At 49.2% G+C, this 22,491-nt stretch overlaps 2 protein-coding genes across 3 annotated transcripts; one reads left to right on the top strand and one right to left on the bottom strand.

The window, feature by feature from the left end:
* The first annotated feature begins 645 nt into the window (after positions 1 to 645).
* On the top strand, positions 646 to 5,280 carry kics2 (KICSTOR subunit 2). Its single transcript, XM_088287751.1, has 4 exons — positions 646 to 1,175; positions 1,861 to 2,155; positions 3,279 to 4,094; positions 4,970 to 5,280. Exons 1-4 carry the CDS (start codon positions 863 to 865, stop codon positions 5,097 to 5,099), a joined length of 1,554 nt encoding a protein of 517 aa, XP_088143877.1. The 5' UTR covers positions 646 to 862; the 3' UTR covers positions 5,100 to 5,280.
* A 167-nt stretch (positions 5,281 to 5,447) lies between these two features.
* Positions 5,448 to 20,605, bottom strand: LOC148341045 (SLIT-ROBO Rho GTPase-activating protein 1-like). 2 transcript variants are annotated; one of them, XM_088287747.1, is made up of 23 exons: positions 20,309 to 20,604; positions 16,361 to 16,556; positions 16,233 to 16,287; positions 15,663 to 15,770; positions 14,603 to 14,665; positions 14,198 to 14,386; positions 14,001 to 14,129; positions 13,263 to 13,484; positions 13,086 to 13,187; positions 12,753 to 12,950; positions 12,599 to 12,683; positions 12,292 to 12,319; positions 12,184 to 12,217; positions 12,046 to 12,106; positions 11,410 to 11,487; positions 11,197 to 11,331; positions 10,675 to 10,780; positions 10,382 to 10,606; positions 9,979 to 10,058; positions 9,676 to 9,856; positions 8,871 to 9,002; positions 8,074 to 8,389; positions 5,448 to 7,838 (listed from the first exon to the last, which is right to left on the bottom strand). In XM_088287747.1, exons 1-23 carry the CDS (start codon positions 20,373 to 20,375, stop codon positions 7,410 to 7,412), a joined length of 3,219 nt encoding a protein of 1,072 aa, XP_088143873.1. In that variant the 5' UTR covers positions 20,376 to 20,604; the 3' UTR covers positions 5,448 to 7,409. The 2 variants fall into 2 exon arrangements, with proteins under 2 accessions (XP_088143873.1, XP_088143871.1); XM_088287745.1 differs by having other exon boundaries at positions 12,599 to 12,950; positions 20,309 to 20,605.
* Between the last annotated feature and the right edge of the window lie 1,886 nt (positions 20,606 to 22,491).

Below are 22,491 nucleotides of genomic sequence, written 5' to 3'. Positions count from 1 at the left end.
AAAAAAATCAAATGGGCAAAAAAAAAAATCTGATAAGCAAAATCCAAGTGAACATTAGTTCGACATTATGAAACACATTGATTTCACACATGGATTACACAGAGAGGAATTTTAATCGGAGGCGTCGCAAAATCAGCCACACCGTGAGAGAGATTCTTTATCTTGTTTTCTAAGTGAGGTTCTTAAAAACATGAGTTGTTTGCTCCCTTATCAGTTTGTCAATCGTGGCTCCGACTTCTGTGAATGTTGGCCTACATTAACCATCGATTCATTTATCAGCTGCAGCGGCATCTGTTAAAATTTATGACTGGAAGCCAGTGGAGAGCGGGTGTGTGCATTCATGAACTACATCATGCTGAAAATGTTGGTTAAAGCATTTTAAATCCATTTGGAAGGTTATGTACAAACCAATCGCACAGATTTTCAATGGACAAATGTTCATTTGTCTTCTGCCATACAAAATTGAATCGGTTTCTTGCGTTTCTTACCAATATACGCAAATCACATATATTAATAATAACCAAAGTATTTATCTTTGATGTATTGTTTCCCTTTTTATGTCAAATATTTCCCATTTTATTGAACTGAATATCAATTTAACATCTTCCATTTCCGGTGAATCGTCCCTTCAGACTCGCCGTATTATTTTCGTCCAAACAAAATGGCGTCGATTTGTTGACCACGTCTCTTCATTTAGCCTTCCCCAAGTATTTTGAACTTTATTTTAGGTCCGTCTATTCACTATAGTAGTGAGCAATTACTTCCAAGTGAGTACTGTCGCGGACGTAATGGCGTTTTATGAGCGATACTTGCAAAAGCGTGACTTTGCTGCATTAGCTTGTTAGCTGCGAGCTAGGCCGCCATGGCGGCGACGACGACGGCGACGACGACGGCGACGGCGGCGGCGGCGACGACGACGACGGCGGCGGCGGGGCAGGAGGAGCTGCTGCTGCTGCTGCTGCGGCCGGTGCCTCGCGAGCAGGCCACCCTGGAGAGCTTCTTCGCGCAGCTCGGCATGTTCTCCTTCGACCGCGCCAAGGACTACGTGGAGAAGGAGAAAGACAACAGCAGCCGGAGCTCCGGCGCCGTGTGGACGGCGCTGCTGGCCGCCTTGGCTCATCTCGCCGCCGCCGAGAAGGCTTACCACAACATGACCTTCCTGGGACAGAAAATGGGTACAAGACTAAAGCTGCCTTCAATGCAAAACACTACAATACAAACCATCTTTATTGATATGGCCTTCAGCCACAACCTGCCACAATTGCTGACAAGCACATCTGTTAGTTTGCTTTGAAGCACGTTAGTTTGAATTATTCCCACCTTTTCCAGTTCTGCTCCTTGCACATTTCTCTACCCACCCAAACCTCCCAATACAGTCCACACATTGACAGAATTCAGGACATTTAGGTAACCAAATACCACACTTCATCAAAATTCAGTATATATTTACTATATCCGCGACGTATAAGGAATGACTTTCCACATTCCAAAAATGACCACTTTCCCCCCAAATTCCACATTTCCCACATTTCCCACACACACACCAAAAAATAAATGTGACATTCAACAACAAAAGTTCTTTATCTTTAAACATATTTCAAATGTTCAGCTCATGCAGACAATATATTTCAATCTTCAAGTCATATTCGTACTCTTGAAATATTTCCGCAGCATTTAAACTCTTAAGTGTTCACACGCTCTAGTCTAGTTTTGTGCAACTTCGTGATGTTGGCCTAATAAGAACTTTTTCGTTGTGAAATTAAATCTGCTGCTGGGTTGTTTTGTATCCACCAGGGGGCGCAGTAGCACAACACTAGTTTGTCTTGCCCTGTCTTTATTTATTTTTTTGCCCCCCTGCAGGAGGTCAGTCGTTCTTCAGCCGCAAAGACTCCACACGCACCATCTACACGTCCCTGCACAACGAGCTGCGCAAGGTGGTGACGTCGGGGCGGCACGGGCAGCAGCCGGGCTCGTCATTGGCGAACCTGGAGGAGCTCGTGTGCCACCTGGCCGAGCAGCTCTGCCACTTCGCGCAGGCCCGCGTGGACATGGCCGACCTCTACGAGAAGATGCACGCGCTGGCCGGACAGAAGAACGTCAACGGCGAGGCGCTGGTGGCCGCGCTGGACGCAGTCATGCACAAGTACAGCTCCAAGTGAGTCAGAGAAAGGTGGTCATACTGGGGGCGGGGCATTGACGGTCAATTTCCAAGGGGAGGCTTTCAGAAACCCCCCCAAATGCATCGAAATGTGCTTTGATTTGAATGCAATTTAAAAAAAAAAAAAAAGAATGAATCAATCAATCCCATTTCTTCATAAAGCACTTAAAAACATGATGATGTACAGTCTTGTTCCATCTGTTTGACTGTGCAACCTGAGAACGTCCAAAAGTGAAAGCGTGTCTAGATGAAAAAGTATCGGACCCTAAATTGAACCTTGGGCAACTCCACACTTAATTTCATGTGTTCTGGAGGAACATCTGCATTCTTAACCCCCAAAAATCTTTGAACTGTGGCATAAGAGCAGAAACACTTACAAAAAAAGTTTAAAACATAATTAAAAATCATGACATTTCAAAAGATTCATCTGTAAGTAGAGGTTTATCGTTTTTTACATGCTCTTGCATATTACTTGGACATTAGCTGTCAAGAATTTCAACAAATCTTTCTGGGCTATTTTTTATAATGCAAAACCAGCAACTCACAAAGCTATTCATCGGTTAACATTGAGATCAGGTAAAAAAGAACCTCCGTTTGTCTGAAGAAATGAAAAAAAAAATCAAGTAACAAAGCAGACAAGATGAATTTTGTGACTCAACATTGAGATTGTAACACGCGTGTGAGTGAGCGCGTAACAAAGTCAGTGCTGATGCCAATCCATCAGTCATCGTTGCCATTATCTTGGTTGAAAAGGAGCCTTTGTCAAGCCGCTAAAATGTTCCTCTGATTCGGTGGAGGAGGCTTTCCCAACAGCCTCACTGAGGGCTTTCACTCTTCGTGCTTTTTATAGAAGCGCTAATTGCGGCAAGATGATAAATGACGCAGTAAAAGGGGGGGGGGGGAAACCAAAGCAAAAGTGCTGAACGGACGAAGCGTCTTCTCTCCTGGGATCACCAACAAGGTGACGTCCTGCGTGTGAATAAACCATCCCCGACCCCTGCGTGCTACCAGGAACAACAAATTGGCTAAAAAAACTAAAACAAAACCCAGTCAGGAATGCGAGTCTTTGTGTGGAGGACCCCGCTGGCTTGCACGGCGCTAAATTGAGGATGTACCGCAGGTTCCACCACCCCATCCTGGGCCGCGTGGAGGAGAGCTTCCAGATGGAGGTGGACGTGGTGACGCAGCTGCTGCGCTGCCAGGCACAGGTATCGGAGTGGCGCTTCCTGCCGGCGCTGCTCAGCCTGCACGGCGCCGCCGCCAAGCTGACGGCGTGGGGGCAGCTCTTCCAGCGCCAGAAGGAGACCCGCAAGCTTCTCTTCGGAGTCCAGTCCCAGAAAAGCGTTCAGCCGCCGCACCTGTACGTCTGGCTGCAGCGCTTCCAGGCGGCCCTCCTGGCCAAGTTCAGCTTCTACTTCCACGAGGCGTTGGGCCGTCAGACCACGCCGGCCGACATGCGCGCCCTGACCGCCCGCGCCACTCCCGACTACCACGGCAAGATCTGCTCGTTCATCCGCAAGCACGACGCCGCCAGCGTGTCGCTGGTCTTCGACAACCGCGGCTCGGAAAGCTTCCAGGGCCACGGCTACCACCACCCGCGCTCGTACCGCGAGGCCCCCAAGGGCGTGGAGCAGTTCCCCGCCGTGGTGTCGCTGCCGTCGGGCGAGCGCCCGCTCACGCACTGGCCCAACGTGGTCATGATGATGAGCGACCGCGCCGCCGAGCTCAACGCGCCCGACAAGGTGGTTCACTTCTACGACGACAAGGTCCAGAGCACCTACTACCTGGCCCGGCCCGAGCCGCACTTCACCCTTGTGGTCATCCTGGACGGCCGCAAGTCCGACCGGGACCTCAACGTGGTGGCCTTCCTGCAGGAGATCTGCGGCTCGCTGCGCAACTCCAAACCTTTCGCCACCCTCAAACCGGGCTCCAAGGGGTGAGCCCAGATCACCCAAATGCAGTGTTTCTCAAATAGTGGCGGTGCCAGCTAACCTGGGGAACCTGCTTTTTTTCCGTCGTCGTGCGGTTTTTTTGGGACCGTAATTGGAATCTCAGACAACGCCATTTTGAGATCGTCAAAGCTTTGCGGCCCTAGTTCACGCCGTATTGATTAAAAAAAAAAAAAAAACGGGTTGTCCCGTTAGTCTAATTTCTTTCGCCGCTACCTGAATGCTAGGCGCCCAGCTGTCTTGCGTTCGAAACCTAAAATTAGACGACAGCTACGTTAGCAATTTAGCAGCCGCTCTCAGACCGGAACACAGAAACGGCAAAGCGGTTCGATGTCAAACGTATCGTAGATATTTATCATCTCATCAATATTTGCACCACAGAGTTTTGAGATCTACACAATAATAGTTCTTCAAATTCTATTTGTGATCAATTTGGCTTTGCTGAGGGACGTTTTATATATTTATCAAACATCTATATACAAAATGTAAAAGAAAATTGGGGTTTAAAATTGCATTTTCATTTATAGAAATACAAAATTATACTTGACAAAAAAAAAACTGCCCTCCTCGCAAAACCTCTCGCGTGTCCTTGCATGATTACGGCTGTTGTGAAATGCGCTATATCAATAATTGTGCGCAGCGAGTGTTAACTTTTGTTTTGCAACCAAAATGATATTATTTATAGTTGCGGCGAAGAGACGGTGGTGGGTGGGGGGGCGCAAATTGTTTTCTTCCTGCTAGAGGGGGGGGGGTCGTGACAGAAAATAATTGAGAAGCACTGTCTAAATGGGATGCCGCTTGCTTGACTTTGATTTGAAGAATTTCATCTGCCTTTTAATTTGGTTGGTTTCCTTCCATAAAGATCGGAAATACTCGATGACGAACTTGAAGCCTCTTCAAGACGACTCCTGGTCGTTCAGCATTCTCAGATTTTGGGAGAAACCGAAGCTGCAATGCTTGTTGCCGCCTTGAGCTCAAAGAACTTTGTTTAAGCAAGTTGAGGAGTTTCATTCGGACAAAAAGTACTTGTGAGCCGCGAGCTGTTCAGACACATTTTTTTCTGCACGAAAGGTTTGGCTTGTTAGGCGAGTTCTCGTTGTGCCTGTTGTCTCCAGATGAGTCTTCACAAAAGTGCTTTAAAAAACCCGAAACAAATAAAAGGAGTTGGCTTGCTGTGGTCTCGAGTTGTCATTTATTTGTAATATAAATACGACACATTGATACGATCCATTTTGGCTATATGAGCTCACGTGACGGAAGCTCGGGTTTCAAACACGTCAACACCAAAAGACAAAAACATTTTTTCTCTTTTCACAACCCCCCTCCCCCCTCCCCCTCAGCACCATGTGATGATGCTACATGCCGAGTACGTGCAGGTCCAAACGGTATCCGATGTGCAAAAAAGTTACAATGGGTTAATGTGTGAACTCAGGCAAAGGTTTGAAGGATTTCTTTCATTCAGAGTGCTGCAGCGCTTCCTTCTGGACATGCGTGTGTGTGGTCCAACTTCTGGACCCCAAACCCCAAAAAAACATGAAAAAAGGCACTTCCACATTCTCTCGCTCTCACATTCGCTGTGCTGTTCAAGTGTTTTGTTGGGGGGCGTTTCCCGAACGGAGCCCCACCCTGTTCACTTCCTGTGAGTTTAAGGTTAACTTGTGAGTTTAGTGCAGAGCTTCTCAAACTCTTTGGGGCCAGGGGACCCCCCCCCCACACACACAGGGGGGGGGGTTTCAAAATGGAACATTTTTGTTCTTGTCTGTTAAGTGTCAATTTGTGGATTTTTTTCTGTTTTCAAAAAACAAATCCCCGCCCCAAAAATAAATCTTTAGTTTTTGAAAATGTAAACTTTATTTCTGTAATGAAAGGCCATTTGTTTGAAAAGAAAGTTCACAATTACCGCCGCGCTTTTAATCGTCCCAATCTGAAAATCCAAATAAATCTAAAATGAATGTGCATTATTATTTATCATCTATTATTGCACAACCCCGGGGGGGGGGTCCTGGGACCCCTGTTTAAGTTTGAGAAGCTTTAGTGTTGCAAGCAGGTAAACCTGTTAACACGTGCGCACACACACACACACACACGCATCAAGAAAGTGGCATGCTTGGTTTCCAACTTGCACTTGCGTGTTCGGCCACTCAAGCCAGGCATTAAGAATCTATCGTCTGTCATTATTTTCGTAGATCTGCGCCTACGAGGCCAAGGCAAGCAGTGCACGCACACGCACACACACATGCGTGCGCTCAGACACACACACCCTCCACGCGTGGCACCCTGTATGAACGTCCCCCTCCGACCCCATAAAGAAGAAGGCTCTTAAAAGTTCCTAAGTAACATTCGATAGATGAACAGTCGTTCATTAAGTCATTAGCTGGACGTTTGTATTCGTCTCTGTCGGTTTTAGCAGCAGAACTGAGTAGAAAAAAAAAGAAAGAAGAGAGAGCATCATGGCCCTGCCAAGACACGGCACAGTCCGACATTCACTTGACTAGAACTACTCGTTAGGTCTCTTATGGATTAGCACGCCTGCTAAATGCTTTTGTACAACAAGAAGAGAATACAGCAACCTGACGACACACAAATATCAGCATGAGCACCGGGTGAATGCTGAAGAGCATTCACGGGTGATTTGGCGCCCTAAAAAAAGGTTCCAGATCTCCCAATTCCCACCCCACCCAAAAAAAAAAACAAAATCCCATCGTGCAAATTGGACTCATTGGATATTCTCTACTTATTCAACTATTGTTCAAAACGTTGCCACTTCTTATTCATGACAAATTGGAAAGCGTTACTAAGAAAAAGTTCTCGACGGAACGCAGAACCGTTGCAAATGTTTGTTTCTTGAAAACTTGAATTTGTTCAGCTCGTTCAGGTTCCTCTTTTCTTGACGTTGTCATACTTACTAAATATTCATGATCCAAAGAGTACAGAAATACACGTCATGTCCTCATTAACGGACCTCATTTGAGCAGTTGTCATCATGACGACGGCGGTGCCTCGACACTTTCAATGGGGAACGTCGTTTGAAGATGCGAGTCGAGCTAGCACCGAAATCAGCAATTTACAGTTTTCTACTTCTCACATTCTACATTTCACGTAATTCTACCGCAGTTCAGCTCTTCAGCATTCACACGCAATCATTGCGTTCTCTGCTTCTGATTCTTATTACAATTGTTCTCATCTTCTATCAGATGTGCGAGCGCAATTCAAACCCTCACTCGTCCGAGTTTCTACCCTCACATTGTTTGGCGATACCCTGTTCTCCTCCACTGGCCTACGTGCCGTCGGCCCAGTTTGGCTCACATGGTGCAGGATTTGTCGAGCGGCGGCGGGGGTAGAGGCGGCGTGCTGCTCTTGGGCGGCACGGCAGGTTTAGGCCTCAGGGCGGGGGGCCTGAGCGGGACCCCCGTCCGAGCGGCCGCAACCGGCTTGAAGGAGCCCAGCGCATCCGGGGACGGGTTGGCCGGCCTGGGAGGGGGTCCCGGCAGAGGGCTGACGGGACTAAGGGGCCCGAGGGGGCTCGGGGTGCCGGGGGTCCCCGGGGTGCCGGGGGTGCCCGGCGTGCTGGGTGTGCTGTGGGGACTCGGCGACTCGGAGGAACAGGGGGCCGGGGGGCCGTTCTTCACCTGCTCCAGGGTGTCCAGGACCACGTCAGGCGCCGGCCTGCGGCCCTGACGCTCCAGCAGCCGGAAGTCCCCCAGGGCCACGCTCACTGTCTCCTCGATGTCCTGCGTTGGGGATATAAAATCAGGGAGCGTGTTCGATTTGGACGTGCCCCGTTTAGGCTGCCGATTCAACAGGCATTTTCCCACCAGGTCATTACATTTTTTGTTCAAAAAAAAATAATCTAGGCGTCATCTTCAAATGTTGTGGCCCATCTAGCGTATCGTTTCCGACTTGCCAATTGGTCTAAAAGGCAGCGTGAAAGGGGCTTCAGTTTTTAGGACACTCCCAGTCGCGTACCTGAGCCAGAGCGCCGGGGTCAGCCGCCCTGGAGCGATGAGAGTCGAAGCCGTGCCGGCGAACGGGCGTGTCCTCGGCCCTCCGTAGCGAGTCGCGTCGGCCGAGAATCATGGCGCCGACGGCCGAGCGGCGCCGGCGTTCAGGGCTGTCCGGCGGCGGTGTCGGGCCCTGGCTGCGCCCCAGCAGCAGGTCCCGGGGACTGAAGTGACCCGTCACTGGGGGCGAACCGCGCTCCATCACCGCCCCGTTGCCGTGGCAGTCGGTCGTGCGGCCGAGTGGACGGCGGAATAAACCCTCCGTCCGCTTCCTCCTGTGACTGCCGCAATTGGATGGCATTGTTTGTCACGACTTGGACTCGATCAAGTGGCATTCAAATACGAAATACAAAATAATAATCATGAAAGAAAATGTTCCTGATTTGAATCCGTTTAGAAATGGCACATTAGGAATCATTCTCTCTCCATTCCTTTGTGAGCTCACTTCAACAGCGTTCCTGGCACACCAAACAAAAACTGAAACGTGAAGAACTTGTGAATTCACAAATACGTACGATTTTTCGTGCTGTCTGGTGGTAACTTGGTGTTGAAGTGAGTTGAGGAGCTTCACATAGAGAAAAGTGGTCCTTTACTACCACCTTGTGGCGTCTGTGTGCCGTTACCGTACTATATAAACTTAAAGCCGCATGGCTGGTCTCGGCATTGTGAATAGTGGGTCTTCGCGAGATGCCCCCCCCGCTCCCCTATTTTCAGTCAACAAATTCTCAACTGTTTCTGGGCTCAGACCAAGCTTGAAATTACCTGTGGTATGACTCAGGCGGTCGAATGTCGGTGGGCGAGCACAGGTCTCGGGTGGACCTCTTGTCCTCGGTGCTGCTGCTCCCGCCGTCACTGTCAGCCTTTTGGCTCAACGTGTCTGACATTGCGTCAGCCCTAAGCAAAGGCACACGACAGGACAACCGTCAATGAAGTGATCGTTGGGAATTAGTGAGGAGGGAGTTCATCAGAATCCACTGAGGCTGCTCGGCCAATCCGATAAAGTAAATGTGCCATTTCGCCAGAGGTGCGAGTCGGTCAAACAAGCAATATTTATTGGTCTGGATTCTTGTGGGTCAAGGCTTTGCACTGCTGTGGCTGTACGGGAGTGCCTCGTTGTCCGCTGCAAAAGCATGCGTGTCATGGTTAGAAAGGAAGAAGCGCAAGGAATAGGTCTGACTTGGCAGCCAACATGTTTCGTTTTGGAGGTTAATGACCCCTGGAATTATGATTATTGGTTCAGTTTGATGTGGGTGTTTTGATTCCTTGTTCTGACAGCCACCGTGTCACGTGCGTTTATTTCCCGCCGCGTTATGTGTCAGCATTTTTCCGGGACTTTGAGTGGTTCTTGATTGACAGTTGACGGTTGAGCGGGGCGTCGATTCTGCTCAGTTGAATATTTCTTCTGTGGAAATGAATGCAAAATGCAGGTTGCCACGGTAACTTGACCGCCGTGTCACGAGGACAGACGTCTCTTTATGTGCGACTTGACTGGACTGGTCAGACAAAGCGAGCGATGAGCGACGGCGACCTCGCGTTGGCGCCGCCTCGCCGTTTGCCTGGCACTCGCCTGTCCTTCACCACGATGTACTGATGCGGAACGAGGCCACGGTTGCCGTTGTGGCGCCCTTCCCACCAGTCCTGCGAGGCGCGCTGGTAGAGCAGCAGCGTGGCCCCCTTCTTGAAGGACAGCTCGCGACCCGAGCGGCCCACGTAGTCGAACCTCGCCACCGCCTCCACTGCCTCGCCCTCTGCAAAGGAGACCGCGTTCAAGTCTTTTCATTCACATGCAGAGAGAGAGAGAAAAAAATTGGAGGAGGAGGGAGGGATGTTGCCATGGCTGCAGTTGCTATGGCAACAGAGCCCCGCGTACCCTCGTCGCTGGTCTGTGTCTCTGTGCCGGCGTCCGGCTCGGCCTCTTCTAGAGCTCCCGGCTCGCTGAATGGACTTTCGCTGTCGGAAGTAGAGGAAAAGTAGAGGTCCTTTTTAAAAAAAAAAGACACGCACATGTACGGGATAATTTGACGCAATCACAACAGCGTGGGAACGACTACAAGGTTTTGCTCGTAAGGTTCCTTAACTGTTTTATACGACTATATCACCTTTCTTGTTTCCACTTTGGAATATTTTCAAGATCCCCCATCTTAACGTCCCATAGAAATGTACGGGAAATCACCTCCACCCCCTTCCCCCGTTTGCATCCCGCTTGCCAACTAAGGCAAACGAGTCACAGGTGGCCGTCAACGAATTCAAATGAAGGTCGTGAGGCCTCTCACCAGTACTGCTCGCCCGTCATGCAGGTCTCGTAGAGCGGTCCCGGCAGCTCCTTGGCGTCGGGGAAGATGTTGTCCTGGTGCAGGATGACCGTCTTGACCACCTCATTGACGTGCGCTTGGCAGGCCACCTGGTCCAGAGAGTCTGGGGTGGGCAGCAGGGTCGGCCCGAAAACGATGGCCAGGTTGCCGGCGTCCATCATGTTCTCGTCACTGTACTTGGACAGGCTGGAGGACCAAACCTGATTGAAAAGATGCGCTTGGACAGGAAGCAGCTGACAGGAAGTGCCACTTACTGGTTGAGGAAAGCAAAGAGGTAGCGCATCACCACTAGCGTGGCCCTTGGGACCCCCAGAAGGATCTTTTGGATGCACTGGGCTCGCTCGTAGAGGTTCTCCATTCCTGCTCACCAAGAGAGATTTTGTGCTACGTTTGATGTGGGTTCAGTGGTCTACATTCTGAGTAACATCGTGTTTCTAGAATAGGAATTAAGTAGAATCCATCTCAAGGGGCGGGGCGGGGCGGCCATTTTACTTTGTACTGCCACTTGCTGCAGAGTGAAAATGACCTCAGTGTGCCTTCGGGCTCAGGTCACGACCGTCACGGCTCACCTGTTTTCTGGCTTTGGTGATGTAACGTTCATCGACCGAGTGAGGAGAAACGCATGAGACAATGGATGTTTTTTTAACTTTCAGTGCGAGGTGAGCACGTGAACTGAGATTGTGTTCTCGTGGTGGAGTTTCTGAAGTCAAATTTGGTCTCGAAACACCAGCCAGTTCCAGTCGTCTGGTTGCGCCAGAATGTAGAGTGACACTTACGGACGCAGGCGATGAGGTCGTTGAACCTGTCGCTGGGGAAGAGCGGGTTCTCCAGGCCGCGGAAGTACAACTTCAAGACGCCGGCCACCGAGTTGATGTCATGGTTGCTTTCCTCGTCAATCAGCGGGTCGTCACCTGGACCGTATGTCAAAAGCCGCAGTGTCCTGGCTCAGTGCTATCTGAACGCCTCCCGCTGAGTCAATTAGCGCTCACCTCTCTCAAAGGAGTTCTTGATGTCGTTGACCTCCACCTGAGAACCGGACACCCGAAATATGCCTTGATGTTGGAGACCTGTGGAGTGAGAAAAGACGATTGAGCGTTTACACTATTCCAAATCAGTCTCGGTTAGAGAGCAGGGGGTCTTTGATCCTGTTCCTCTGGGAATTTTCCATCTGTCCCTGCCGCAACATACCTGATTCAGAGCATCAGATCATCAGCGAGGTCTGCAGAAGCTGGACAACGATCCTGATCCTTTGAATAAGCGGAGTGAGATGGAAAACCGGCAGGACAGCGGACCTCGAGGAACAGGACCTCAGACCTCCGTTCCCGGGCATTCCCTATTCAGACTTTACAACTCTGGATTGCTCAACCTGCAGAAATGCGAGTCGCTACCTCTGTACAAATGTTCAAATGTCGACTTCAGACTTCTTTCTACACGCTCACGTACGGTTAAACCGCACCTTGAATGCAACTCGGCTTTGCCCCCCCCTTGACATCGGCATTTGATCCTGTCTTCTATCCTGATGCTTTTCCGGCGCTTACTTCAACTTGAGTCGGGAACTTGACTTTCCTGATATGTGCCACAGTATCTTGGAGTCGCTGGAAAATCTTGCTCTGGCTTCCACTTACCGTGCAGGTTGATGAAGCGGATGCAGCTCTCCACCAGCAGAGGTATGGCTTTGGTTGAGTCCTGTCAACACGGTTGTGTTACATTTCCTCAGAAGATAAATCGGTCAGTAAGTGATTCACTTTGGCGTTGCACACTACCTGATGCTTGCTGTGTGAGTTCTTCCGCCCGCGACTGAAACGTAACATTTCACTTTCATTGAACTTGCGTCAACTCGGTGAATGACTGATGAGGCGTGAGAATCTTACCTGGTGGTGAGCAGCTCAGCTTTGTAGCCTGCCAGACACAAACCAGGAAAAATCAGAGTACGGCGGTCATTAAACAATGACGACGTCGAACCCCAAACGGACTTTTTTTGCGAAAGGAAAGGGGTTGATTCGATAACATAAATATCTGTCTACTGGTACGGTCTTTTTCCAGAGATTTTGGCGCACTTAGTAGAACGAAAAAAACGGACCACCAGAAAATTTGAATTGTCTTACTGGTGAGGTCAAAGAGCATACATGTATAAGAAGCTGAAGATGCACATCGGGGATTTGGATTAAGAAGTTTCACCTTCTGCTATGGCTTTCTTGAGGATGTCATGTTTGGCTTGAAGCTTGGAGACCAGGTTGCTCCCCTCAAGGTACTCGCGGAATTTCTGGAAGACCAAAAGACAGAATCTGCGCGTCTGTTTGTGCTCTGGTGGCGATCGCAAGGTTGGTCTTACGGTGAAGTAGAAGAGTTCCGTCTCCTGCTGGTTGGCTCGCCTCTTGGCCAAGCTGGGTTTGTTCAGGTAGCCGTCCGACACGCTGGACTTGACCGACTCGGACGAGGGACTGTGGGTGAAGCTCTGCGAGACGTCGTAGTCGTCCAGCACCGTCATGTCCTGAAGGGTGGTCAGCGTCGCGCCCCACGTCTTCTTCACCTGCGGACCAAACCCGGGAATGCTGCACATCCGTCCACGAAGGTTTGAAGAACTTTTTGTTCACGCTCATTCGCTCCACCGACTGACAAGACTGCAGTGGAACTAAGCAATGACTTTGGGGGCGACCTTTCTGACCTCTTCGTTCTCTAGTTTCAGCGACGCCAGGCGGGTCTGCAGCTGCGTGAGGCGTAGGGTGAGTTCTGCCTGTACCTGCGGCTGGGAGGCGATCTGGCACACCTGGCAGGAGTCCAACCGCAAACGTCACGTGACCAGCTCAGCTCGGATGGCTCAACGTGATCCGACGGCACCGACCGTGTCGCCCATGTGGGCCTGGAAGCTGAAGCGCGGCGGCGGGCAGAAGGCGGTCGGGTAGAGGCCCAGCAGACGTTGGCGGTCGCGGGCGGGGTCTAGACCCTCCACGGCGCCTTCCAGGACCTCCAGACCGGCGCGCCTGGACGCCTCCAGGCTGAGTTCGGCCGACAGGTACGTCCTCAGCGCCCGGCTCAGACTGGAGTGGTACCCTAAGTCACAGCACTGACACACACGTGGCAACATTTGCACGCAGCACAAGCCCAAAAGTTCTTTTTTTGCGTCCTTCCTTGTGAGCGCCAGTACATTTTTTTGTCACCCGCCCGGTAGCCTGTGTCCTCTCTGCTTCCTTACTGCCATCCTTCCTTCCTTTTCAGACTATCCTCGTATGCTTGCATTTTCCTCTTGACTTCTTTCCTTCCTTCAGTCTCCTTTCATTCTTGCTTCCTGCCGGCCTTCCATCTTTCTGTCATTCCTTCTTTTGCTTCCTGCCCCCCCTACTTTCCTTTCTTCCGTCCTTCCATGCTTACACCATCATTCTGTGCCTTCCTTGCATCCTTTCAAAACATCCTTCCACCTTCCTTCTATCCATATTGTCCGTCTCTCCTTCTTCCTTTTCTTTCATAGCAACCCAGCATTCACCCCACCTTGCGTCCTTCTTTTCTTCCTTCCCTTTTGAAGTCAGCGTATGTACAAAGTGTGTGGCCGTGTTTGCGTCTGTGGCGGATAAAGTGAACTCACGTCGATGATGTCGGGCAGGTCGTGTATGTAGTACTTGAAGACGGACGCGTTGGTGGCCTCCAGAGTCAGCAGGTACTCGTTGCGCGCTTTCAGCGTCTTCACTTTGTTCTCCGAATATTTTGCCTTCCTCTGAAGGAAGCCGAAGCAAAGAATGAAATTGCTGGCGACTTGGCACGGCATCTCCTGTCCGCCCGTACCTTCTCACGCATCTTCTCCATCTTGCGGGCGGCGTTGCGCCTCTGGTGGCGTTCCTCGATGCGCAGGCCGAACACGGGCTCGGCCGCGCCCGTCACGCCCTTCGCTCGACCCTCCTGCCGCTCGGCCTCGCGCAACTTGCTCTCGGCGTTGAGCGTCTCCACGTGGTACATGTGGTAGCTCTTCATCACCTTGATTGTGTGAAAACGGCAAGAAAAAAAAAGAAACGTTTTTTTTTTCCAGAAACAAAATCAAAATGTCGCAAGCATATTTGAGCATTTTTGACAACGACATAAAAAAAGCGCTTGACAGTTGAAGTGTTTCCAGAAGAGGCTCCTCTTGGCCGAACGGCGCCAGCTTCCGCTCTTGAGGTCGGCGTGTGCGCGTGCGTGTTTGCTGACACTTACGGTGTAGAGCTCATTGAGAAGCTTCATGAGATCCTCCTGAAGCTGGAAGATGATCTCCTTGCTCTAAACGAGGACACAACACAGCGAGCAAGGCATGAATTTGCCATGGAGGCGAGCATGGGAGGGTCTTTTTTTTTTGGTTTGTTTTTTGTGGAAGAGTCGCGGGATGGATTAATAATGAAGATGATGAGCTGAAGCGGGCGACGAGGAAGCGTGCGTGCGTGCGTGCGCGTGTTTAATTAGCCACTAAGCTCAGCAGAGCGCCACAAAAGTGACTTGACTTTCCCTCGACGCAGAATGAGCGTTCCCACTTTAGCACACAAGTTGAATAAAACATCCAAATGTTTTTTTAATGCGGCAAAGCACGTTCTTTTCACTTTCAGACCGAGGTGGCTCGCGTGCTTGCCAGTCAGAAGTCCCACAAAGTCTCACAAAGCAAAAATCAAAATGTCGTTGCGCACGACATTTGCCACTTTGTGCGAATGATCTGAACTTAAATCTTTTTGGGTGTTTTTTTTTTTTTTTTTTGGTTTGTGGGTCCCCTCAAGTGGAAAGCAAAACAATCACTGAAATCAAAGTGTGTCTTTCACGTGTTTTAAAATCGAGTACCGTACGTTTGCGAAGCGGAGTTCAGTTGTATTTCAATTTCTCCGGTCTAAATCTTGTCCCGTTTTTGTCAGAAAAAAAAAAGGCCAAAACACGTGACTTTGCCGTTCAACCGAGCACATCTTGAGTCTTGTTGCTAATAATTCAAGAGGCATCACGATCTGCCCAACGCTTTTGAGTCCACAACGGGACAGAAAGTTTCGAGTTTAGTTCAAACGTTTTTTTGGGATGCAAAAGTCTTTCTAAAATGTCATTTTTGGTTGTGCTTTCATCAAATTTTCATGAATTGCTGTGCAAAATATTTAGTTTTTTTCCGAACTCTGGTACTTTTTTTACCCTGATTTTTTACTACTGTGCAGTGTGAACCGTGCACACCAAAAGCAGCTGACGTTCCCGTCGCCGTTGACGCCGTTTTGATGATGATGATGGCGATGATGACAAAGGGCAATCTGACCCTCTTGAGGAGGCGGGCCGAGTCGTCGCTGATGTGCGTGAGGCGGCTGATGACGTTGTTCAAGTAGAGGTCGCTGAGCGTGGCGTGGTCCTTGCTCTCCCGGCGCACCTGAACACACACGCCGCAAACTTCACTCCAGACTGCAAGAAGCAACCTTTTGGACAATTTAAAAACGTTGGGAAATTTCTGGCACATTTGCAGAGAACTTGCACAGACATTTTGGAAGCATTGCCGCTTGGGAATTTCGGAAAACTAATTTTTGACGTGATGAAAGTCAGCTCCTGAAATGACGTTCACTGTCAAACAAGTCTTAAAGAAAGAAAAAAAGCCCAAAACGTTGCCCTTGAGGAACGTCCGCTAGCTTAATGCTAGCTCACAATGGAAATTTCCAAAGACGAGCTCATGAAATTAGCATTGACGTCACACCCTTTTTGGTAATGCAACAGTCACCGGCGTATATTCTTTATCTTCTGCGCAGAACTGAGTCCCTTGTGCAACTCTTGCGCGTCTTTGTTGCAATTTTTGCACTTTGCGAGGCCTCTCTCACTTCTCCTGAGCACTTGCACTCACCTGGTTGAGCAGCAGGTACCAGCAGTTGACCGGTGACAGAAGGTTCTGGTCCTTTCTAGAAGAAGCAGACGCGATAGGTTTTGGCCGTGGGAAAAACCCACCAAATTGTTTGCAGGCGGTTTTGCTACTTGTACTGCTGGTGGTCTTTGGTGCTGCGCGTCTTGGCCATGAACCTCTCGGCCAGCTTCTCCAGGTTGCGCGAGTACTCGGTCTCGATCTCGGCCTTCTTGCGGAAGAAGTCCTGCAGGTCCTGGAGGAGCTGCACGCGCATCTCCGTCTGCTGCTCCAGACAACGCTGCTGCTCCACCAGCTGGGCTCGCACATCTAATGGCAAAAAGATGGCGCGCACGCTTTACTTGCGCTCGGGTTCGCTCACGCCGCCAACCGTTTCGCCGCAATTCCATGTTTCCATGACAACCGTTTTTCTCCTCCGTCCGTCACGTTTTCATTCCCATTCTAAGCATTCCAACTTCCATTTATTCACACTTTCTAGGACATGTCGGGAAACCTTTTGGGCTCACGTCCTCCTTTTTCACCATCACGCTTTCTATTGAACGCCGTCAAGACATGTTGGAAGCCGTTATTCACATTTGGCGGTTTGCCACATTTGCAATTTCAAAATCAAAATCATCCTTGCGCTTTTTTGGACTCGTTCCAACCGTTCTGGTTCTTCCGGACTTCATCGCGTTTCCCAAATTGCCCATTTTTCAAGATTTCACACATTTTCATATTGTGCATTCCAAAGCATCTTCAAAATTCTCAACTCCATTTTGTGACCTTCGTCATGCCAAAGTTTTTGGCGTCGACGTCATTCAAAGCGACGCGGCTGCTTTATCTTTTTAATCCGTTTAATTAGTGATCGACGCTGCCCATCTCACGAGTCACCTTGGAGTGAATCTCATTACACAATCCTCCAGTTGGCGCCGTAACGCCGGCGCCACGCTTGGCTGCTCGGCTTGCGTCCGTCTCCGACAGCAGGGAGGCGAGGACAGAATACACAATCAGCCTCCCTCCCTCCCGCCCGCTCGCTCGCACAGACTGAATCCTCAGGGAGCCTCTCCAGTCGGATACCTGTTGCCAAGGCAACCAGTCTTTGTGTGAACCATGTGACGGCGAAGGTGATGGCGAGGGAACGCGATCTGCTACATCCGTCTTTCTCTTGCAATGACTCCAGTATGAATTTGAGGGGGGGGCGACACGGTGACCTCGTGGTTTGCCCGTTCGGGTCGGGGTTCGAATGTGCCCACTCGGGCTTCCTCCCATTTCAAAAACGTCATTGAAGACTTGGAATTGCTCATCGGTGTGAACGCTTGTTTGTCTTTTTGGGACCTGACATGGGCGGGCGACCAGTCCGTTGTTTGATTTTAAGGAAGGTCTGGCGAGCGCCACGCCAAAGTGAGTGAGCGGCCTTTGCCTCTTCGACCACCGTTTTTATTTTATTATTTGAAAGAAATTCCGTTTCTTTTTTTTTTGACCAATTTGACGCCCGCTGTCGGCTCACTCGGCAAACGTGACTTTTGTCTTGTGGCGCGTGACCACTTTGCAGTCTTCAAATGCACTTTTTCAATCTTTCATGCGTTGCTTTTTTGGGGAGCTTTGCGTCAATATTTTATGAAGTTCAATTCCCAACACTTTTGGCGAGTTGCGAGCCGGCGTTTTGCGGCAAATGGCTTTAAAAGCTCCGTCTCGAGGCATCACATTGTCACGCCTGTTTGCACGTTCGCGCGTCGCTTTTTGGGCGCGTCGATACGGAAGACGGGCAATTAGATAAGCGGCGGCTCTGAGCACCGACAACTCGGCACAAAAGGCGAAATGAAGAGCGTTGAAGGCGCCGCTCGGCTTGATCTCGTTTGGTGTTCTTTTCACGCGAAGAATTTGTCGACTTGTTGAAACGTGAGAACGCCCGACTTGAAGTTGGAATCGGTCGGGAAATATGGACGGAAGATGACGTTTAATTGGCTGGCTGAGGGAAATGTCGTTAATCCGTTTTTTTCCTGCTCCTTCTGGTGTGAGCACCGTCGCCACCAGGGGGCAGTACAACGCAGACATTTGAATCTAGGCGAGACGGTCGCAGCGAGGCAGTAAGTCGTGCTAAGTCCTAAGCATGAACAATATTTGCACGTGAGTCGGGCTGCAACTCACGATCGAAATTTTGCTTTCGGAGATGAAAAATAAAAAACATTCAAGGAAATGACGCCAAAAAAAGGACATCCCTTCAAAAATGCACAAATCTAAGTTGATTATGACTCATTTGATGATTGAAAAGTTGCGATGAAACGGCAACATAATTTAGCTGAAAACTTTGAGTCGGTTGAGAAATGTGGGAGGAGCAGCAAGTAAATATGTCACAGGTGCGCAGAAGCCGAGCGGAAATAAAAACGTTTGGTTGCAAATTGGAACAGGTACAAACGGAAGGTGGGCGGGTCACCACATTTGCGTCGCTCGACCTTCCGCGTGTGAACTTGGAGGAGGAGGAGGAAGTGAAGAAAAAAAAAAAAAGGGCTGGGTTACCATGGCAACCGGGTCCAAGGACACTAGGGCACCAACCTGCCTAATCATCACGCCATTGATTGGCTCCTGCGACCGTCGCCGTTGATGCGGACGCCTAGTGCGTCACACGTCCGTCTCGCAGTCAGGAGGTTCCGGGTTCGAGTCTGTGTGGCGCTCGCATGGTCGCCCCGTGGCTTTTCTTTGCGTCCTCTGCCTTCCTCCCACATTGCAAACGCGATTGCCTTCAGATTGTACAACAGCGGACCCGCCACGTCGCGTCACGTCGCGTCACGTGCTCCACTACGAGCGCTCACCCTTCACTTGCACAAACCAATGACGACAAGCACACGCTCAACAGAGCCCGCCATCCACTGACTTACTTTTTTGCCCGCGAGTAAAACAAGCGCACTGCCCAAGTCGAATGACAATGGCGCACTCGTTTGAAATCTGGAGTGTGTGCGCGTCACGCAACTGTGTTACTGCTGATTTTTTTTTTTTTTCTCCTTTCACTTTTGCCTTGCGCTCTTCTGACATTTCTGGACACTTGTCCAGCGACTCGGTTGGACGACGTCACTCGTGATGCAAAACTGCACGGAAAATTCATCCATGGGGGGGGGGGGGATTGATTGGTGGCCGTCGTCTGCAGCTCAGCCGGCCAATCAGTGCTGGAGGGGGAGTGACCAATTGCTTTCAGGTGTGCCACCAGCTACACACGACGACGCAATCATTTAAAAAAGAGATGGAGATGGCTGGCCTTGTTGTGTCGTCCTCTGTGCCAGTCACTGCCTTTAGCGTTTGTGTGTTTCGTTGAGTGCACTTTCTTGTTTCTTGGCAATCGCCGTCTTTTATGTCAGCGCGCCACTTTCAGTGTCGTCGAGCAGCTGGACACATCCGGAGCACACGAGTAGGATGCGCTCGCAAATTCTCGAGGGCTTTTCTTTTGCTCCTCTCAGCACTTTGCTCCACCTGGCTGGCCTGCTGCGCCTAATATACGTACGCGCCGCCTCCGGCTTTCCACCAATCACGGAGCGGCACAGGGAGGCAGACTTGTGAGGCACATAGTTACAAGCGCTTTATGTTCTGTGAGGGGGGGGGACGCCTCTCATTTCACGTGAGCGGTCATTTCAATGCAGGGCATCCCGCCAACACACAACACAAAGAATGGCTTTAAAAAAAAAAAGAAGAAGAAAAAAAAAGAGCACATCTGTTTTGGAGCTGCAAACATTGGTGATGAACAGAGCACATCTGAGAACATGATGAATGGAAATATTTTCATTTCTTTTATTTGGCATCTTTACGTGCATGGAATTGCCCTTGGGGGTTGTAGAATAGGCAAAAAGGAAGGTCACCTGTCACTGGGGGGTGCGGGGGGGGGGCTTTATGCGACACACACACTAACACACACATTATGACATTATGACACTTCCACTCATTCCCACCCGACCCCCTTGACCCTGAACCCCAAACAGCCTCGCCCCCCCCTAAAGCTTCATGCAGCACTCGGGATGAACTCGTGACGTTCCCCACGATGCACACCATGTGCGTGCACGTGCGCGTGTCCGTCTGCTGCAAGATTCCCGCCTTACCTTTCACCTGACTCTCGTAGTCCGCAAGGATCTCTTTGTCCTTTTTGCTCTTGTTGGAGTTTGACATGTCGCCTCCGGCACGCACGTCACCACATCCAAAATCAAATTCAATTAAAAAAGAAAAAGAAAAAGATTATTTCCCGCCTTCTTCTTTGGCCGCCAGCATGCTCGCCGCGTCCACGCACTGTCGCAGCCTCCACGCTGACGATGAGGAGGAGGAGGAAGATCAAGTCAGACGGCAATTAGCTTCTCTCGTGAACGCGCACGTCACGATGCGTACACATGAGCGGTGGCGCGTGCGCGCTCCCGTGCAACTCCGGGCACACGCCCACGAGGTCGACACGCAGAGGGGACACGCATGCGCGCGGAGAGCCACGCGAGGAAAGTGATTGACAGGTTGAGGGGTGTGTCCATCGCGCGGGTCGGGTGATTGACGCCAACCTTGACGACTTTGTTCTCGATTATTTCACGCGGCTTTCATGCGTCAAGGCAACTGTTGAATGGAACAGCTACTAAATGTTTACACGGCTAACTTCTAACTTTTCGTCATTTAAAATGCATTTAATGTCAATATTGTCTCAAACTGAAATTGGATTGGATTTATGAGCCTTTGCCTCCCTCTAGTGGTCGACTGAGCCATTTTTGCTGACGTGAGAATGTGATGAAATAAAGGAATTAGCACGCACTGTTTTCAGTTCTTTATTTTAATGTGTGCTGACGACTTTGGGGGAACTTCAAAAACGCTTTTTAAAACGATACACTCAGCATATATCATGTCAATATATACTGTAGTCAGTATCGCCCATACTTGTGGCCAGCACACGGTTCTTTATTGTCTCTCCTTGTCCACAAGAGGGCAGTGTAGTACAATACATCATTTCGATTTCAATAATTCGCTCCCAGAATGCAGCGGAAGTACTAACATGTCAAAATGTATTTAGTTTCATTTATGAAACGTATCAGCGCTCCCTTTGGAGCGTTTATCTTTTGTTTTGCACCGCTTCTTGTTTTATTGTGAAGTGCCACTTTCGCTTTATTGTGCCCGCTTAGCGGCTAACTTCACGTGACACCTGAGTGATGTTCGTGTTTCAATTCATTTGGTTTGTTTATATTGCGCCTTTAATTAAATTCTTGACTATTAAACATTTAGGTGTTGCGTTGTAAAGTAAGTTTGTTGCATTCATCGTTCTATGACAACGTTACGTTGCACCTGCGCTGGACTTGGTTGATTGTACTTCCGGTGTGTCGACCTGAGCTGCGCACCTGCACTCTTATTATTCTTGTTGTTGATCCTGTAACTCGTCGTCGTGAGTCGACTTTGGCCTTTTTTTTCTCAAATTATATGTTCTTCTGGCCTGGTAGTAAGTTAGTTATTGAGTGAGTTAGTTGTTGAATTGAGCGTGACTTCGTATTTATTCAGTTATTTTGTTGTTGTTGTTTTGTTTTTTTTAATGGCCAAAATACCAATAGCGCTTCAGCCATTGGAAAATATGCTTCAGATGACGGAATGTCTTTAAATTTTTATTTCATCAAATGTGAACAAGCACTACTTCAACAAAGCAAGCAGGTAAGACGTGTTTACATTTGAGTATTTTGTTTAAGTTGCGTTATAAAAACAAACATAAACAAACAAACATGCCTGAAAAGAAAATACTTTCTACACTAATTATAATTTCCAAATTTTATTGGGGCCTCCTGACCTGATGACCTGTTGTTGTTATTATTTGGAGGAGAAATGGGTTTTATTCATATTAATATTATTGTAGTAAAACTGAGGACAATTCTGAGACTACGTTTAACACTTGATTATATTTCATTATTTTGTTTAAGCTGTGTGTTTCTTTAAAACCTTCTTGAAACAAACTTGCAGTTGCTGAGTCTTCTAAACATAATTTGACATTTCTATATATCTAAATATTAAAAGTAGTCAACACACCCACAATAGTGGCTCACGAAACTATTAGCGAGGCCATGATTACTTTTACAAAATGCAATCAATACATTTCTATTTGAAGCGAGATTAAGTCAACCAGGAAGTTGTTTATTTACAAATAGTGTTCCAAATAAGTGAGCTCGCCACGTACCGCAGTCTTTATTTTTCGTTTTTCTTTTTTTTTTTTGGGGCTGTAAAGGTAAAAGCCATTTCTTGATGATACCGAGCTCCACAGTTGTGCTGTGTGGCC

Source organism: Idiotropiscis lumnitzeri, chromosome 2 (assembly GCF_059441095.1).
Source record: "Idiotropiscis lumnitzeri isolate Australia: NSW breed Sydney's pygmy pipehorse chromosome 2, RoL_Ilum_1.0, whole genome shotgun sequence".
NCBI lineage: Eukaryota > Metazoa > Chordata > Actinopteri > Syngnathiformes > Syngnathidae > Idiotropiscis > Idiotropiscis lumnitzeri.
Note: the sequence above shows the minus strand (reverse complement) of the source record. Positions and strands in the feature narration are given on the sequence as shown.

Bases quoted from the DNA above. Each gene is read 5' to 3' on its own strand.
- LOC148341045 (XM_088287745.1), bottom strand. From the start codon at position 20,375: ATGTCAAACTCCAACAAGAGCAAAAAGGACAAAGAGATCCTTGCGGAC. The intron at 10,607-10,674 runs GTAAGTGGCACT...TTGGTCCTCCAG, and splicing joins CTCTTTGCTTTCCTCAACCA to CCTGTCCAAGTACAGTGACG. The intron at 10,059-10,381 runs GTGAGAGGCCTC...TACTTCCGACAG, and splicing joins ATGACGGGCGAGCAGTACTG to CGAAAGTCCATTCAGCGAGC.
- kics2 (XM_088287751.1), top strand. From the start codon at position 863: ATGGCGGCGACGACGACGGCGACGACGACGGCGACGGCGGCGGCGGCG. The intron at 1,176-1,860 runs GTACAAGACTAA...GCCCCCCTGCAG, and splicing joins CTTCCTGGGACAGAAAATGG to GAGGTCAGTCGTTCTTCAGC. The intron at 4,095-4,969 runs GTGAGCCCAGAT...CCTTCCATAAAG, and splicing joins CTCAAACCGGGCTCCAAGGG to ATCGGAAATACTCGATGACG.